We start from the raw sequence: 19,991 nt of genomic DNA on the forward strand, positions 1-19,991 counted from the left end.
GGACCCATAAGATCCCATCTAATGCCCATTGGATAACTAACACTATAGAACTGGAGGAAGATGAGTAGTCAACAATGGAAATGTTTTGAGAATCAAAAGCAGCAATAGTTTAAACCTTCTGGGTGGGTGTATTCTTCAAGATAATTAGTTCAGGGACAGCTAGGTGGTGCAGTAAAGCCTCAGACACTTGACACTTACTAGCTATGTGACCCTGGGCAAGTCACTTGACCCTCATTGCCCCTCAAAAACCAAACAAATAAAAAGATAATTAATTCAGTCTTTGACATATTCGTCAATTATGAACACCTCATTATTGGATGTATTTTTTTATGGAAGTGTAAGAGGTAGTGATCTAGTGGATTAGTACATTGGCCTTGGTGTCAGGAAGACCTGGGTTCAAATCCTACCCCTGACACACTATATGATCATGCAGGTTGTTTAACCTTTCAGTGTCTGTTTCCTCGTTTATAAAACGAGGAGCTTGGACTTGAATGCTAAAAACCATAAGCTACAGGTGAGTGGCTGATAAGCATCAGTGAAAGAAGTTTTCCTCTCTGGAAGTTACTCACATTGATCAAAACAGTTTTGGACACCCTATATCCCCCCACAACAAGAAAATCCTACAGCTACAAACTCTAGTGGTAAATTATTAAAGCTCATTAATTGTATTAAATTTTGTTATATTGAATATTTCCAATAATGTGTTACCATATTTTTAATATATTATTATTCTTATTGTATTGGCATTTATTAACTAGAATTTGAACTGTAATTGATGTGGTTTGATAACTTTATGAACTAGGAAAAGCCCAAGTAATGAGGGCAAAAGAAGTGTCTTAAAAGAAGAATGCTATTAGGTTCATTTTCAGTCAAGGTAGTGTAGCTGTAGACTGTTGGGAAGCAATAGCAAACAACCTGTCACAATACCCTGGGTAGGATAGCTCTAGGGCCAACTGCAGGTCTTAGGCAGGCGCTATAAATAGTCATTACAGCTACTAATTGAAGAACAATCTTTAAATGTTCATAACGTCAGAAGAATTGTTGCTCTCCTTCAATCCTTTCAGCTATCACAGGTAACATACAATTGTGAAGACTATAAATTATATAACAGAAATTTAAAGTTAGAAGGGGCATTAGTATAAAATATTTACTTCAACCCCTCTCATTTTACATATGAAATGTGTCCAGATTCATACAACTACTTAGTGGCAGAATCAGGACTACAATCTGTCCCCTAACTCCTGATCCAGTCCTTTTTTTCCCGTTATGCCATACACATGGCCTCTTTTGAATACAATGAAAAAGAAATTGTAGGAAATAGTGTTGTCTAAAGCTTTGATCTATCCTAGTATTTATCCTGGTAACATAAGCAGTAATACTCGATCTGACCTTTTCTGCAATTACTCAGTGAAGCAATTTCATTTTACTATTGAACAACTAAAAAATTTTTTAAATTCCAATGCTTTTTTTGTTTGGAGTAATTTTGATTGCTAATTGTTTTTAGGGGATTGGTTAGATTGTTTAGAAATGTATTGTTTTTAAAAAATATTTTCCTCTTTAATCCTTTGTAACTAGCAAGAAGTTGAGAAGTTTACAGACCTAGAGAAACTCTACCTCTACCTTCAGCTGCCTTCTGGTCTCAGCAATGGAGAGAAAAGGTATTATACATATATATTTTCTTGGTCTCTGACATTAGTGAAAAAGTATACAGACGGTCCTCCATTTTTGTCATATTATATTTCTGAAAACTGTATCAGAAAATACTAGGGAAAAGGATCATTTTTAGTATTTATACAATTTTTATTTTAGTAAAAATCTGTAGTCTTCTCCACCAGATGATGTTTGTACGTAGGTAAAGCTGAGTGCTTACTTTGGCTTTATTCTAGAGATGGGATGCTGCACCTTTGGGTATTTTTGAAAATTGGAAACCACAAATAATAGATTACTGTGATAAGAAATGAAATATAGGAGGGTGTTTTTTAATAGGTTGCTTATTGAAATGAGAAATGCAGAATATAAATACTTCCATAGGTTCATGATAAATTCCAAGTTCTTTCTGATTTTCTGTTTGGGACCTACTCCCAGAATACTTTTATAGATTTATGGTATTGCTAATGCAATACCATAATCAGCTAGATTATCCTTGTCTTCAGAGTACTGAGTAACTCTCATTCATCCTCAACCAACATAGCATATAAATATATTACCTTATTTTAATTTATCTTTCAACATTTTGGCCAGAAAAATTGGAGGGAATGTGTTAGCAACTGCTATGGTCATGTAGTTTGCAAAAAAAATATTTTTATCAGAAATGGAAAGGGTTTTCTACCCCCTTTTGTTTGGGTTCAGGAATCTTGGTTGCAGCTGCAGCCAATCTGCTTCTAACATTCAAATTAAGTCTGTATCTTCATATGACCCTACTGAAACTACTATTCATTTAGATTAGCCTCATCAAGTAGTACCATCGCTAAGATCTGTGCCATTGTCTGAGTCTGATAGTACAGTCTACCTAGACTATTCTGTTCCTGCTCCAGAAACCTAGAAATTGAAGCCAAAGGCTCTTTAAAGATACCTCTACTATGAATAAGAGGAGAGTGGATAAGAGTGGGAACTCATGCTATGAACCCATGTGATTTTTAGCAATTAAAGCATATAGATACTATGGCAGAGGTTAAAAAGTTGGGCCATGTGCAGCTCACAAATGAGTGGGACTAATGTAATTGGAAGGGGCAGCTAGGTGGCGCAGTGGATAGAGCACTGGCCCTGGAGTCAGGAGTACCTGAGTTCAAATCTGGCCTCAGACACTTAACACTTACTAGCTGTGTGACCTTGGGCAAGTCACTTAACCCCAATTGCCTCCCTAAAAAAAAGAAAAAAATGTAATTGGAAAATGGTTTACAAAATAAATTAAAATATAATACAGCACAGATAATGTTAATTTGAGGTTTTCTAACTGAGTTTGACACCACTGTTGTATGACATATCCAATACCTAAGCATAGGCATACTAGGATACCGGGACCAAAATAGTTGTTTGCTTTCATTCACCAAAGGAGTTTAGAACGTTCAGGACAAAAAAGAGCTAATTGTCTCTGTACCTCTCCACTCAGCTCCTTCTCTCATGTTTTACTTTGGTGTATAGGTGACTCTGGGTTCTTGAAGATTATGTCAGCCTCCCAGGTTGGAAAGTTTTTGAGATTAGACCTAATGAAAGACTCCGGTCTTTTTTTCAAGTAACAGCCTGGCCAAGTCGTGGAAGTATACCAGTTTGGATGGAGGATGATGATATTTTCTGCCACCATACTCTTAAAACTATCCAATGAGTCTTAAGTTTTTTATATATTGGTAAATGGAGTACCCTCAGCAACATAACCACAGATCCTTAGAGTACAGATCCTCGAAATACCACTGTGGTCAAATGTGTGACCTTTACAGTCGTTCTTCTAGAAAGTCACCTTTCAAGAGAAACTTAATATTCCTTCAAATTGTCATACTAGAAATAAGGCAGCTTTGATCAAAAGGACCCAGTAATGGAAGGCTTATGGTCACTCACATTCCAGATCTGTGCAAGGTCAACAAAATGCCTAGCCATTACATGCCCTGTATCTGAAGAGACTTAGCTTTTTGCTTCCGTTAATATGTGTAGTTCTCTAGTAATGAGGACAAACAGATTTTAAAGAAATCTATTCTAAGGCATAAAGGAATGTTCTAAAATGATATTCCACTTCAGACCTAATTTCTAATGAAGAAAGGAGATTGGTTTATTACATTCCTGGAGAGTTACATATTTTATTCCTATAGATGTAAGCGTTCATATTACATCACATTTCAGATTTCTAGGGGAGGTGTCATCTAGAGGAAAAGTTGTAAGATAAGAAGCAGGGAGATCTGGGTTCCAGTAATTATCCTGTGTAACCTTGGGTGAGTGAGTTCAGTCTCTGTGACTTAATTTCCTCATCTATGAACTGGAAATATTACTATCTCCCCAACCAACATTACAGAAGTATAAGAACTAATTAAGATGATAATGAGAAAGTACTTTTAAGAACACAATGCTATACGTACAAATATAGTATAATATTATTCAGAAGACTAGAAGACCAGTGCTTCCTCTAGATCTCTCCTTGTCAGACTAAATATGACTTATGAAATTCCCTTGGTTTTATCACATTCTGCATTGTTTTCACCTACCTAGATTGTTGGCTCATCATAATCAAGTCACAAGATCTTACTGCTTCTGCCTTCAAGCCTGATATTTTCAGTGCCCCACCTACCTCTTCATACCCTGGCCCCAGCTTCTTTCAGTACTTGGAAAACACTTTTCCCACCTAATTCTTACCCCCAAATGGAATCTTTTGTGAGAAAGATTAGTCTCAAAGGAAGTAATGACCTTCATCTACACCGTTGGAGTCATACCCTTTTTGTGAAGGGTAATTGGAGAAGCAATACCATTCTGTACTCCACAGATCCTTAGAGGAATTCATAAGCATCAGTCTATCAGTGTACTTGATGACTGTGCTTCACAGGACTAGAGGTGGCTATATGTCAGACTTGTCATGGTAAATTGGGAGGTATGCTATCTTCTAGGAACATATATTTAGGCTGTGACAGAGAGCCTGATGAGAGTCATAAATGCACCAATTACTATCTATTTCTGCTGTCTTCTGTGGGCATCAATTATGGAGTTAGAAGATGTATGGAATGCATCTTTGGAGACTTCAAGTCCTGGGTAGGATACTAAAGGAATTGGGAGCACAAGTAGTGTTTTCATGTCTTCTTTCCATTGATGGTGGTTAACTTTGAAGGAGAAAAGAAGACACAAGGAGTTGATGTTGTCAAAGAGAGAGCTTTAGTTTTCTGGGCTATGGTCTATGATCCCATAATGATGAGATTCGGAAAACTTGATAGTTTAGGCAGAATGTGTTTGGTAAAGTTGCCAGCCTGAGAAAGAGGGCTTTGAATTTAAATTTTGAGAAGAGAGGGGCAAAAGCCCAGATAAAAGAGCAAATGCAAGTGTGAAGACCAACATCTATGAAAGAAATGGCATAGCACAAGTGTTACCAATAAGTATCGGGTGAAATGAAAGAAGGAGCTTGTCAAGAATGAAATTGTATGGTCTCATGTCTATCCCTTCAATGCACAATAATAAAGTAGGTGACAGACTTGGATTTATCTCTGCTCTAGATTATTTCTGACCAAATGAAACAGAACCCTTTGTTTCTGTGCTGGACTTGCTACTTATCTGCCTTGAATCTTGCCCTTCTGGCTTCAGCCTTACATCACAAAAGTTTACAATTTCAGAGTTGGAAGAGAATCTCTATGATCATCTATCAAACCTATACTTGCGCAAGAAACCCCTCAGCGGTATCGCTGACAAGCAGACATCTAACTTTTGTGGGAAGACCTCTAGTCAAGGGGAACCCATGTCCCATTTCTCAGGCAGCACTTCCACTTTTGAATGGTGCTAGTTGTTAGGGAGTTTCTCTCTCTCTATCAAGCCACCCTAAATCTGCTCATTGGAGCTTACCCAAAAAAGCCTAATCTTTTTTCCATAAAATAGTTTTTCAAATAAATTTGAAGACACCTGTCATATCCCCTAAGTTTTCTCTTGGCTAAACATCCTTACTTCCTGCCTCCAGTCATCATGTGGCATGAAGTTGAGTCCTTTCATCATTCTGGTTGCCTTTCTCTGGGCACTCCAGTTTTGCCATGTCCTTCCTAAAATATGGTGTCCAAAATAGAGCCCATTACTCTAGATATTATCTCACCAGGCAGAGAACAGCAAGAGTTGTTCCTGGGAACTGTGTTTCTCTCGGTATAGCCCAATATCATGTGAACTTTGCTGAATGAATGAATGAGCATTATTAAGTGCTTACTTTATATAAAGCTCTGTGCTGAGTGCTGGGGATACAAGTAGAAAAGCACAATAGTCCTGGACTTTCAAGGAACTTAAATTCTCATGGAGAAGCTATCACATGCAAATCAGATAGAAAGGTCTCATAGTCCATGGGTAGAGTAGTAATTAATTTTATTTAGTGTCATTTCTACTGATAAGATCATATCAGTTTACAGTATTGAACAGTTTGACAGTGCCATGGAATCTGGTAGCAAGAACTTTTTTTTTCCCCTGAGTCTTGAGTAGCTGTAGCTGCTGAGGAGGCAGGAAGGACTGCAGGACCCTTAGAAGCAGTTGCCAGGTTTCTTTATAGGAGTTATTTTACTGGAAGCCGGCTGTCTTCTCACATATTGAACTTAAAGTTCCCAAACCCCCATATTTTTTTTCATGTAAACTCTTATCTGGATACTCCTCACCACTTTTGTTCCTATGAAGTTGATTTTTTGAATTTAGATTCCGTGTGAGTCAGCTATTTAATGTGAACATTAAAAAAGCTAACAGAATCTTGAGCTCTATTAATAAGAAGTATAATAATGTCTCCTTTATGGGACTCTACTTGTCACAAATCATTCTGGAGTATTGTATTCAATTATAAATGCTACATTTTAAGAGGGATATACAATTCAGAGTGGGTCCAGGGTGTGGTGACTCAAGTTTGGAGGCTGAACACCATGTCAGATGGATAAAAATTAAAAGAACTATTTATTCTGTAAAAGAGTAGACTAAGAAGAAACATGATAGCTGCCTTCAGATGTTTAATGACTGTCATGTGATTTTTTAAAAAGTAAAGTGGTTATATGTCATTTCAGAGAATTTAACTGAGACCAGTGGGTAAAAATTATAAACATATTTAATTTAATATAAAGAACATTATAAAAGCTAGAACTGCCTAGAACTAAAACAGGTTGCTTTGTGAAGTAGTTTATTTGACTGGTTAGTTTTGTTATCTACCCAAATTTCAGAACAATGCTACTATTGATTTCAGGTATTATAGGTTTTCTCAGTTCATGTTGTTCAGTCTCATCAAATTAAATTTGGGATTATGAAGTCCTAAAATACTGATTAGTTGGAAACTTATATAGAAAAAGATGATGAGATTGGTAAAGGACTTTTAGTCCCCGGGAAACAAGAAGACTAAAGGACATGACACGAATGTTGTCTTTAAATATTTTTAGAATGTCATGTAGAAGAAAGATCAGACTTACTTTGTTTAGCTCCAGAAGACACAGATATTAGTAGAAATAATAAAGGTAAATTTCTAAGCAAAATAAGGAAGAGTTTACTGACAATTAGGAGCTGCTCATTGTCTCAAAGAGAATGAATTTGTTATGTCTACAAGTCTTTTTCTTTTTCTTTCTTTCTTTCTTCTTTTTGCAGGGCAGTGAGGGTTAAGTGATTTGCCCAGAGTCACACAGCTAGTGTAAAGTGTCTGAGGCCACATTTGAACTGGTGCTTTAGCCACTGTACCACCTAAGCTGCCTCTCTACAAGTCTTAAAGAAAAAAACACCATAACTTTAAAAAACTTTCACCCCACAAATGAGCATTTGTTAAGGATTATTACTCTAATATCAAACTCTATTATTATACAACCCTTAATTTTCAAAACTAATAGCCAACATTAATTTTATGTTTTCTTTGTATTTTCTTCCTCACTGTCTTTCTTTTTTCTCTTTCTTCATACACTTATTGGACTATTCTCATATTCTTATTCTTTAGCAGTCTACTTTTTCCTTTCAAATATTTCTTCAATTCATTTTTTTCTACAATAGCTTTCAGTGGTGGTAATGTCTCAGTTTCTTCTAGGATATGCATATATATGTGTGTGTATGTATATATATATATAAAAGAAAGAAAATGAAATTAAAATTCATTGAAGATGAAATGTTATAGTTTAAGGTGCTTTTAAAAAATTCATTGAATAAGAAAGTTTTTTGTATAGAACTCAATAAATAATAAAAGCCCAGTTGAGCTATTATTAACCAGAACCTAAATCAAATTGATAGCTCCAAGTTAATGTTATATCATATTGCTAGGGCCCATTTCACAACCTTTAATAAAGTTACCATGTAACAAAGATTTTTTTTTTTTGCGGGACAATGGGGGTTAAGTGACTTGCCCAGGGTCACACAGCCAGTAGGTGTCAAGTGTCTGAGGCCGGATTTGAACTCTGGTACTCCTGAATCCAGGGCCAGTGCTTTATCCACTGCGCCACCTAGCCACCCCAACAAAGATCTTAATGTTGAATTTTGCTCTCTATCATATTTTCTATTTTAGCTAGATTTCTAGTATAATCACTCTGTATGTTGTGTGTTTTCCTAAGTGATAGGAAACTAAAAACTAATTGGATTCATTGTGTCAGTTTATCAAAAATTTGACAGTCTAGCAAATTCAGGCAAAACAGATTGTTACCAAAACTTGCAGTTGGTTATTTTTACTAAATCATATGTGTGTGTGTACTATCTGTTCTGCATCTCTTAGCCAGTTTAGAGAAGCACTGGTATGAATTTTTAATTGAAAAAAATAAATATAATCTTTGCAGGAGAATTGACCATGTCTACTAGAGGTAGAAAAGTGAGGTGGAAATGAAGTGCTGTTAGTTCTATTGAAGAATTTTTCCTTGCTACATGTTAGCAGGAATTGACCAGTTATCATAAGTTTGGCTTGCTTATTTCTTGTGTTCAGGCTGTTCTGTAGTAAAAAGTTTAGATTTGTTTAAAAAAGTCACAAAGTGTGTCACTATTTCAGCTAAACTGTATCTTTGTTTTGTGACCAGTGATCAGAGTTCAATGTCATCAAGCCGTGCCCAGCAAATGCATGCCTTTTCCTGGATTCGAAATACATTGGAGGAACATCCTGAGACTTCACTACCTAAACAGGAAGTCTATGATGAGTATAAGTAAGTACAGTGTGCAGGTGTCAGGTCTGCTGATAAATAAAGGGATTTGAGTATTATACAGTTCTCACATACTGTTATCTGCTTCATTATCAGTGAATACCAAGCTGAAGTCTTTAAAATCATGAATGGTATGGATGAACATGGCCTTATTCAGCAATTCCCAGAATTTGAGGGCACCCTTTGAAGCTTTAAAGAGAGAAATTTGGGAGAAATAAATGGAAGTGCACAGCAGGTAGTCAACTTAAGGAACCTAGTTACTGACCAAAAAAAATCTTCAAAAAAGGTTTGGATAAAGTAATAAATGACAGATTTGTAATAGGTTATGAAGGAAAACTAGGCTGGTTGGGGTTTTTTGGTTATTGTTGTTTTGTTTTGGGGGGGGGTACATCCCTAATGTTCTGTAGCTAATATCACAGAAAACAACTCTGCCTTCCTATATCATATCCCTTTATGATGTTTAACCATAGAACGGACATTTTATAACACTTCATTATGAATTTCTTCATTGTGCACAATCCTGTAATAAGCACTGGGTAATGACTCTTGGGATTTTTAAGTTCGCAAACTTATTTAGCATCCCACAAATCTTCATAAACCAGTTCCAGTAGTGTTGATGTAGTTTGGGGAACATAGTTATATAGTACCATAAATAGTCAGCAAATTTTAATTAAATGCCTGCTGCGTGCAAGTTGCTTTAGTTAATACAGATAACTGCTATGATCTTAACCATGCCAATTCTCCCAAATATATAAACTAGATATCCTAGATATTCCAACCTCATTTAAAGGAATGAGGAACCCAAGAGAACTTACCTGACACAATGGTTTAGGTTGTAACCGAATCACAGAATTTTGTGGTTGGGAGAGACTTTCAAGATTAACTCATCAAATTCATGTTGCATAAAAGGAAATTGAGGCCTAGAGAGAATAATTAGCCTAGCCTTCATTCCACTGGTAGTATCAAACCTAGAATTAGAACCTAGTTTCCTTATTTAACACAAAATACTTTACCCTACCTTTCAAGGGACTTTAGGGGCTTCTGCAGAAGTTCCTTAATTTTTAAAAAAATATCACAAAAATCATTAATTTTAACAGTGATTTAAGTAAAAATGGATCCTTGTTTAAAATGATTAACATGGCATAGCTCACCTCCTCATAAGACAGAGGTTAGAGAAATGGTTAGAAACAGTCCAATATGCACGAGTGAAGAATAGTTCATTTAGTATAGGAAAACTGTTTAGATACAGGCTAAGTGATTTATAAGATATTAAAATGTATGAATCATAGTGGACTAATGTGTGACATGTACTAAGCAATACAACTCTGTTGCTAAGAAATAAATATGTTGTTGAGTTGCTGATATAGGAATATGCCATGTAGGTCTCTAGTCATGTCCTACCCCAGTGCTTCATTGTGTTATAGTGATAACCCTAAGCTTCTTAAAGACCATGCTGGTAGAATACAAGTTTTGGTTGGTCCCACCAATACAGAAAGGTTTTGACAACCAACTGAATATCTTGTCTTTGTGAGATTTAAAATTGGATATACAAGCATTAAACTCCCCCTTTTAACTTTTCCCATACATATGTGTGTGTGTATATATATATATATATATATATATATATATATATATATATATATACACGTGTGTATGTATGTATGTATCTCCCAGACCACTAAAAAACAAGCCTCTGAGCTTAAATCTGTGAGGGATTAGTTTTTATTGCTTGGGAATTAATTAGAAAACAAAAGGTGATACCAATTAGGGAAATAGGGAAGTAGAAATACATATGAATAATCTTAGATCTAAGCTTAGTCTATTTTTCTTTATAAAACTCACCGAATCCCAAACTGTCTGCCAGGCCGAGAACCAACACACCCAAAGCCGAACACAAACCGCGTGTGCCTCCACGGCTAAGTTGAAAAGCCAGAGAGAGAGAGCAAACTTCCGTTCTTCCTTCAGTTTTAAGCTGGCATGCTGGAAGTTCATCGTGGTCTCCTCTCCAAAAGGGAGGTCCTTCAAAAGCCGCTTCAGTAGCATGCTCTCAACTCTCAAATGATTCATCTAAAACTTCCGGTTTTTACCACATGTTGATTAGCATAGCACTTCTGGAGATGTGTGACACCAAGATTTACTGCCAAATGAGGCATTTCTACTACCATCACAATTCAAAAAAAGTGGTCTAGCAAGGTACAGTTTCAATCTAAGTGGAAGGAATTCCCACATAAATTGTGCCTTTTTGATATATTGAAATGATAGCATATAGACATACTGTCTAATTGGGCCTGTATAGCTTGACAAATGTTAAAGTTTTGGAAGATTAAGGTGGATAGACAGCAAGACATAAATTAGAATGTTAGAAAATGGACTAAAGAAAGTGTCTAATAAATAAATGTTTTCATGTATAGAAGTGGGATAATATGGCAACAGGGTTTTCAAATTCCACTTAGAAAATACCAGGACATCTAAATTCCAGCAAGGATGATTTGGTTAAATATACAAACAAAAAAAACCCTTTTTGACAGTAAGGTTTGTTCCTTATGGAGATTTTATTTTTTACACAAGATGGTTTCTAAAGTTAATTTTTAAAGTTGATGATTGTATTAATTAAGATTAATACAAATTCTGGGGCAGCTAGGTGGCGCAGTGGATAGAGCACTGGCCCTGGAGTCAGGAGGACCTGAGTTCAAATCCAGCCTCAGCCACTTGACACTTACTAGCTGTGTGACCCTGGGCAAGTCACTTAACCCCAATTGCCTCACCAAAAAAAAAAATTTACTCAGTCAAGATTAATACAAATTCTAATTAAAAACTAGACTTCCTCCTTTTGAAATAAGGTGAAATCTTCTGAAACTCAGTCAGCATTCCTGCAATTCACTGTGTAAATGCAGTTTTTTTTGTTAGTATTCTTTATATTTGTCCTTATTGAAGTAGTTCACATTGTTAGAATGTAAACTCCTTGAGAGTAGAGATTGTTTCATTCTTTGTATTTTTATCTCTAGCACTTAGTTTGGTGCCTGGCACTTAGTAGGCATTTGCTTAATGCAGTCTGATTAATAAGAGCTGTCAAGTTATTTTATCAACTGAGAGAGTGAAAACAAAAGAAATAGCAGCTATTCTTGATCTCCCTTTGAAAAATAATGTAACATAGAACCTCCTTCACTAACTTTTTTATTTTGGCTAGCCCTTTATTATTGTCTTTGGCTATTTTATTACCTTTAATCAGTACATTTATTTCACTAGATGCTATATGTAATTAAGATACCTGATTTTAAATTTTGTAGATCCCAAAACATATATATATATGTATTTGATAAATTAATTGCAAGAAATTGCTGCATCCCCTAATTGCTCCCCAACCCCCTTCCTTATATTTGTTGTCTACTTTCTCCCTTATCAGACAATCTTGTGTTCACTTATTTGGTTACTTGTTTTTCTCCTTCATGTATAAAGTAAAACTCTTTAAAGGTAGAGACTGTTTTCCTATTTTTGTGTGTGTGTGTCCTTTACTTATCATCAGTGCCTTGCATGTAGTTAGTTGGCATTAAATAAATGCTTGTTAAATTGTAATCTAATTACCTTTAAGCATCTGTGATCATATTTCTAAAATTTCCTGAAGAAATCTGTCACCTTCAAATATGAACTAATAGGGAAAGCTGGTGGAATGAACCAATCCTAAATCTCCAATGTTTATAAATTCTTAGCCAAAAAAAAAAAGACAGTAGCAATAACTATTATTTCTCTTGTTATCACACAAAAAAGAAGTGTAATACTGATTTGTAGATGGATTTCTTTTTAAATAATTTATTTCTTGATTTAGCAACTCAGAAAATCAGTTTAACTGCCAGTCCGTGAAATTACAAATGCTCTGTGGAAAGCTGTTATATTTACTTATTGAAAATTTAACTACATTTTGAGTACATGACACTCATTCACTCATGCAGTCCTTTTTCTATAATAATTTTATTTGTTGATAATTTCTTAATTTCTCAAAGGCATAAGAAATATTTGTCTGTATGTGTGTGTGTGTGTAACTTCTATTAACATTCTTATCTTTACCACCCAAGTTAGTTATCTGTATATTTATCAGGGTAAAATAAATCCAGAGAAGTTTAAAGATATAATTAATCCTACTAATATACTCTTCCTTGCTTGGGAGAATTAGGATATCAAATGTATAATGAATGATTAATAGATAAATGTTACTTAGACCTATATAAACACTCAAATGATATCTAGTATCTATTTCCAATAACTTCTATACCTAGAAATAGAATGTTTAAATATGTGAGCATCTGCAAGGTATACTGCCTCCATTTTAAGAAATAATTTAGTTTCTGTAATTGGAAATAAACATTGCAACAAAAAAAATCAATTTTTGTTCACAAATTACATGTAAATTTAAGTATTTAATGTGGTCTTTTTATATACAATTGTAACAATTTCCTTTTAATATGAAAATTCACATTTATATTATCAATAATATGATTAAAATATATTCTTTACATTGTTACCTAAAAACTGCTATACATTATCTAAAGGTAGAATGGGAGAGATCATAGGATTATAGATTTAGAGTAGGAAGGGGCTTGTGGTCATCTCATCCAACCCTTCACTTTACAGATAAGGAAATTAAGGTTCCTGCATATTAAAAGGCTTCCTCACAGAGGCAGTGAGGAGAGCAGGGATTTAAGTTCAGGTTCTTTGACTCCAAAGCTACCATTCTTTGCACAGTACCTAGGATACCATTCTCTAGTGGAACATTTTAGTCACATTCTCTTGGTGGTCTCTGTCTCCTAGTTTCTTCTTGCCCCCTAAAAGCCAAGTAGCTTTCTTGCCCCTCTTCCCTGCCAAACACATAATTAAATAATTTTGACTAGAAGGGATGAATCTACTTCCTTTTTCTATATTTCTTTTATGTAAAGACTTCAATTCTGCTGATTCTCCAGAAATGAATATAACCTAATATCCTATAGCAGACATGATCTGAGCTAGGAAGGAGAATTCCTTTGTCCCCTTTCTCTACACATAATCTTTTGTTTCCATCTTTTGGTTATCTCAGAGGAAAAGAAAGAATAGCTTAATGGAGTTTGAGAGCTGAAGGGCCTTAGAGATAATATAGTCCAAACTTTTCCCCTTTTACAGGCCTAGTGATTTTAATAATCAAGGTTTCAGTTAATTGGAACTAGAACCCAGATTTCTTGATTCCTTGTCCACTATTTTTCCCCATTGTGCCATAAGATGTAGCACATAAATATGTTCATGAATCCCATATCTTCCCTTCCAAATATCAATATACCTCTAGCCTTTTCATGGTCAAATTATGAGTGGTTATTGTGCATCTATTTCCTTACCACATCTTTCTAAATCCAGTGCATTCCAATTTCCATTCTTACCACTCTTCTAGGATACCTAAGGGAACCATGTATTAGTCATGCACCATGCTCATTCCTATGAAATGCCAGCAAATACAATGAATGTGTTTCCTACATCTCCCACTTTACCACTATCTCCATATCACTCAGGATATACCTAGGATATATATCTCTCTTCTTGGATAAATTTAACACCTGTCCATAAGTTTTTCTTTCCATCTCAACCCTTACAACCCATGTTGATGATCCATCTAACTCATTGACCTCGTAGCCCTCTCCTACTCTTTCCACGGTTCCTTCTACACTCCATTGAATTTGATATTTATTCCAGATCACCATGGCAATACTGTGGTCTTCGTGATCACTTAGGATCATAACAATCTTGAGATATTAGACTTAGTGCTTTCTCTCTCTAACCACAGTCTGATTATCAGTTATGTCATGCACTATTCTGTAGTTGTTAAACGTGTTCTCCATTCTCACTGGGGCCCACAGTCACACTGTCCTTCATAATTCCTATCACTTCTTTTGTGCCTTAAATAATTTGGAAAATGTAACTTTGGTTACTGGGGTTCTTTAAAATACATGTATTATGTAGAAATGTAATGGTCATCATAATTGAATTCTTTTTAATAGGATGATATGAGTCAGGTTAAGACATTTCTAGGCTTAGTTTAAAAACTGGATCAGGAAACATATCCTTTAAAAAAGCAAATGATCTAATTTTGAGAATAACAGTATGTTATACTGTGAACATATTGTTTCTCACTCTGAATATACTGCATAAATATAAGTTAACACTGAGTTAGGTGTTGTGACACCATTTCTTATTCAATCCACATACAATATAAGTTGTAAAGCATAAAAACAAAAGATCTCTAGGTATCCTGAAATAACCCTGTGCTTTATAGCGCTGCTTTAAAAATGATAGTAAGTGATCAAATTGAGTTAGCTGAATTAGGCTTAGTTTCTCCAGAATACAAAATGAGGCCCCAATGGTAGTTTCAGGGAAACAGACTTTGATTCAGTTATAAAGAAGAATGTTCCTTAAATTGACTATCTGGGGAAACAGTATATTCCATGACCTTGCAATAGTTAAAGCAAAGCTTTAATTTACCATGTATTTGAAGAATTTGGGGGCCGACATCATCTAGTCATAGTATCATAGAATGTTAGAGCTGAAAGGAACCTTAGAGATTATGTAGTCCAAGCTGTTCATTTTACAGATGAGCAATCTGAGGCCCATGGACATTAACAGACTAACCTGTGGCCATATACCCAACTAGTGGCATAGCTAGAATTAGAACTCAAGGATCCTGAGAGGTTCAGTGGGCTTTATAGAAGGTACTTCATTTTACAGATGAGCAATCTGAGGTCCATGGACATTAACAGACTAACCTGTGGCCATATACCCAACTAGTGGCATAGCTAGAATTAGAACTCAAGGATCCTGAGAGGTTCAGTGGGCTTTATAGAAGGTACTTTTTTTTGGATGGGAACTTAGAGGATCTTTATTATTAGTAGTAGTAGTATTAGTATTATTATTTTAAGTGAGACAATTGGTGTTATGTGACTTGCCCAGGGTCACACAGCTAGTAAGTGTTAAGTGTCTGAGGTCAAATTTGAACTCAGGTCCTCCTGACTCCAAGGCCAGTGCTCTATCCACTACGCCACCTAGCTGCCCCAAACTTAGAGGATCTTGAAGGTTACTTACTTTCAGCTCTTTAATATTCTATAAAAATAATGAGATTAGCACAAGCCATGAAAATCTTTGTGATTTTCTTTTTAAATCAAGACCCCATTATCTCTTTTTACCCAGTTTATTCATACTGGACATATATAAAATAATGTATGCTTTGCTTATTAGTGTAGGATTTTGAGTCATAATTGTTGTTTTCTTCTTGGCATTGCCTACTATTTGACCTTGTTTTTCAGTTGTTTTCAGTTATGACCGATTCTTAGTGACCTCATTTGGGGTTTTCTTGGCAGAGATACTGGAGTAGTTTGCCATTTCCTTCTTCAGTTCATTTTATAGAGGAGGAGACTGAGGCAAACAGGTTTAAGCAACTTTCTCAGGATAACACAAAAAGTGTCTGAGGACCAATTTGAACTCAGGAAGATGAGTTTTCCTGATTCCAGGCCTGACACTTGTATCTACTGCACCACCTAGCTGTCCCTACTGTTTGACCTGGCTTCATTATTTAATATCTGTTTACATACTTACACAATGACATACAATATCTACTTCCTAGACAATACTTTCCTTCAAAATATAAAACCGTTGTCTTTATCAAAATAATGATGGGTTTTGGTGGTTTACAACTTATTTTTCTAGTGGGAACTAAAGTAAATAATAGAATTCTGCCCTTCGTATAGTTTTGTTTTTTATTTTTTGAGACTGGATCTCCACATTTCACTTACCCTTAGGGAAGGGTAAGGGCTATTCCTGGGCATCGTTCCTCTTGATCAGCATAGCTTTCACCTGCTTTGTTTCTGCTTTGTATCAATTCTCCCACAGGCAATCTAGTGGCCTCCTTATTCCTGGCAATTTATCATGTTAATGCCAGACTTAGTGTTGCCATCTGATCAGTTTAGCCCACTACATCTCCTACCTTGTAAACTCAAGAGCTCTGTTAGACTTTCTAGTAGGCAGGATTACAAGCATCTGCCACCATGTTGAGCTGTAATTGTCTAAAATCACCAGGCTTCATAAATTCTACCTTACTGACAAAATTAGCATTGACTTTGCTCACATCCAACTTTCCTCCTTTTGCTTCCCATATAACTATACTAAGAAACTAGAAATGTGTTGCCTGAAAAAAATTATAGTTGATATGCTACCACAGAGATCCTTAACAAATCCAGAGAATAAAAAGAAAAGAGCAAGTATTTTAAACTTCTCATTGAGATAATTGCCTTACCCTTCTTTCTTTTGCCTTGATTTCTCTGATGCCTCATTTTGTTGTTTTTCTTTTGTTTTCCTCAGCTCAGATAACTTTATCTTGTATTTGTTTCTTTAAAGTCTTGTTTAGTCTTATTTACATTTGGTTCTGCATTTCATTGGGATGGTTTTTATGTACTAAATTCCTTTTTTCTTTTTGACTACTTTGTTCATATTTTCTTTTTGGGTTGTTTAAACCATAAAGGTGATTATAACTGTAGGAATTGAATTTGTAGAGATTTGATGCAATTTACTTTGGTCAGCACACTGAATGAATAGTGTTAAATCATACAGTCATATTTTCTGCATATTTATTGGAGAAGAGACATTTGGAGTGAGAATGGGAGGCTCTGTAACAATGCTACTTTCACCAAATTCTGTTCATTCCATGAATACTGTTTGAAAGCCATTTTTGAACCCTGTGGAGATAATCACCTGCCTACCCTGACATGACTCACTACTATAGGTAGTAATAATAAATAAAATCTAAGTTAGTTAAAAGTGGGGATAGTTGGTTTTTGCTAATCAGTTTAGCTCTTTAAAGGAAAACAAAGGATAAGAATGGTATTCAAGGCAACTCCATGATATATAGTACTAAGTTATGGTCTTATCTAAACCACCCCTCCCTCTTTTGCAGAAGCTATTGCGACAATCTTGGTTACCATCCATTAAGTGCTGCTGACTTTGGAAAGATCATGAAAAACGTCTTTCCAAACATGAAGGCACGCCGCCTGGGCACAAGAGGCAAATCAAAATATCCTTTACTAGAACAGTTTTCAGTAATCTCTTCAACACTTGCTTACAGAACATCTGTTGTTGTAGTTCAACCACTAACTAAATTTAGAAGCAAAATTAAATCAACAAATGCAAACAACTAAACAAAAGTGGTAATTTTGTTCTAGCTATCATCAGACTTCAAGAGGAACATCTTTGAAAAAAAGACTAGTTCATCTATGTATCAGGCTAGTAAGATAGTCTTTACCTGACTTCATAACACTATATTTATATTACTTAGTGGTCTGATCTCATGTTCTCAGAAATAAAGATATTTGAGATATTTCATAGTTCAATAAGTAATCTAGCATATTAACAAAATTAAAGAGAAATGCTGGTCTTTACACTCTCGTCCTCTTTTGTTCCTTCATAGCTTTAGAAAATGAAAGCATCTTACTACAAAAACATAAGCATTATAAAATATGACTTCAAGCAAAATGTACTGCTAACTGAAAGATTGTCATCAAAAACCATTCAGCCTGGTAGTTAAAATGTGTACTGATAGAAAGTAAAAGTCAGATCAGAAGAATACCTTGCCTTGTAAGGGAAAACAAATATAAGCAAAATTTGGGAAAACATTAAAAGTATATGATAAGGGGCGGCTAGGTGGCGCAGTGGATAGAGCACCAGCCCTGAAGTCAGGAGTACCTGAGTTCAAATCCGGCCTCAGACACTTAACACACACTTACTAGCTGTGTGACCTGGGGCAAGTCACTTAACCCCAATTGCCTCACTAAAATTAAAATTAAAAAAAAAAAGTATATGATAAGGGGGGTGACTAGGTGGCGCAGTGGATAAAGCACCAGCCCTGGATTCAGGAGTACCTGAGTTCAAATCCGGCCTCAGACACTTGACACTTACTAGCTGTGTGACCCTGGGCAAGTCACTTAACCCCCATTGCCCTGCCCCCCCCCAAAAGTATATGATAAGGCTTCTGAAGAACAGTGTAAAAAAAGGAGGTCTTACATCACTTAGAAAATACATAGCTAAGTCTTTGACAAAGTAACAAAAAAATAGCTTATGGGACAAATGGAAAGAGAGGAAAAGTGAGATTGCTCGTGCTATTTTTAAAAACCGGTCCAGTATTTTTTTATTAACCATTTATTGTTTTCTGGACCCTATTAAGGATTTCGCCTCCTTGGCTCCTAAACATAATTAAGTGGGCGCAGATCTGTCTTTACAATATAAAAGATGAGAATTGTATATGTGTTCTAATGGAAGAAGCATCAGGGCAGAGAGAAGAGAAGGTTAGAGGCTTGTGACACTCTTAAAGGATGTTTTGGCCAACTGCCCCAGCAAGAGTTTTTCTTCTTTGTGCCAGGTTTCCATTTGGCTATTCCTCCCTTACTGACCAGTTTCTCTGAATTAGCACAACTCAACAGGGCAGTTTATCCATAAATTTATAGCTAAGTGACAGGTGTTTAGTTTTATTTCAGATGAGTAAAATTTTACCATGTTCATTTCAGTATAAGAGGATTCACATTATACTGAAAATTTGATATTAAGGGTTTTAGTAAGGTAGACATTACTTTGTACTGATAATGGTTTGATTTCTATGTGATTACCTGGAAAAATATTGAAAGTAATCCATTTTTATTGAAGAGTATTTTAGCACTTAACTCTTTATTACATATTGCTACAGTGGACTAAGGAAAAAAGCTTTTGTTCATATGCCAACACTGCCCAACCTTGACTTTCATAAAAGTGGAGATGGGGTAAGACATCTGTTTTGTTTTCTTTTTGACTTTTTAATAGAAATGGACAATTTAACATCAACATTGAAACTCATGTAGTGTAGTCAGATTTAAACAAAATAAGCACCAAAAACTGCCTTTTAAGAAACTAAAATAAACACTCCACAGAGACAAGAAATGCACTATAGCCTATAACAAATTATTTGTAATTAACAATAAAGTAGAATATGATAGTTTTAATGGTTTTAGAAAATATTAGTATACTATGTAAATGTTTTTACAACCCCCTTTTTTCATAGTTTATAACTTCATTCATAGTATTTCTGATGCTTGTAAGCATGTACTTACCATTTTCATGGCTATAGTAATCAGCTAATTTCATTCTTTTTATACAACAATCTTAGGTTTTGATTTA

The 19,991-nt window shown here is 35.3% G+C and overlaps 1 protein-coding gene across 1 annotated transcript in view; it reads left to right on the plus strand.

Moving 5' to 3' along the window:
* RFX7 (regulatory factor X7) overlaps positions 1–19,991 on the plus strand; it is a 174,496-nt gene that overhangs the window by 136,938 nt on the left and 17,567 nt on the right. The window contains exons 3-6 of the mRNA XM_043986047.1: positions 1,576–1,658; positions 8,670–8,792; positions 17,746–17,862; positions 19,513–19,597. Of these exons, the coding sequence (XP_043841982.1) occupies positions 1,576–1,658; positions 8,670–8,792; positions 17,746–17,862; positions 19,513–19,597 (408 nt within the window). The remainder of the gene's footprint in view (positions 1–1,575; positions 1,659–8,669; positions 8,793–17,745; positions 17,863–19,512; positions 19,598–19,991) is intronic.

Source organism: Dromiciops gliroides, chromosome 2 (genome assembly GCF_019393635.1).
Source record: "Dromiciops gliroides isolate mDroGli1 chromosome 2, mDroGli1.pri, whole genome shotgun sequence".
In the NCBI taxonomy this organism is placed as follows: domain Eukaryota; kingdom Metazoa; phylum Chordata; class Mammalia; order Microbiotheria; family Microbiotheriidae; genus Dromiciops; species Dromiciops gliroides.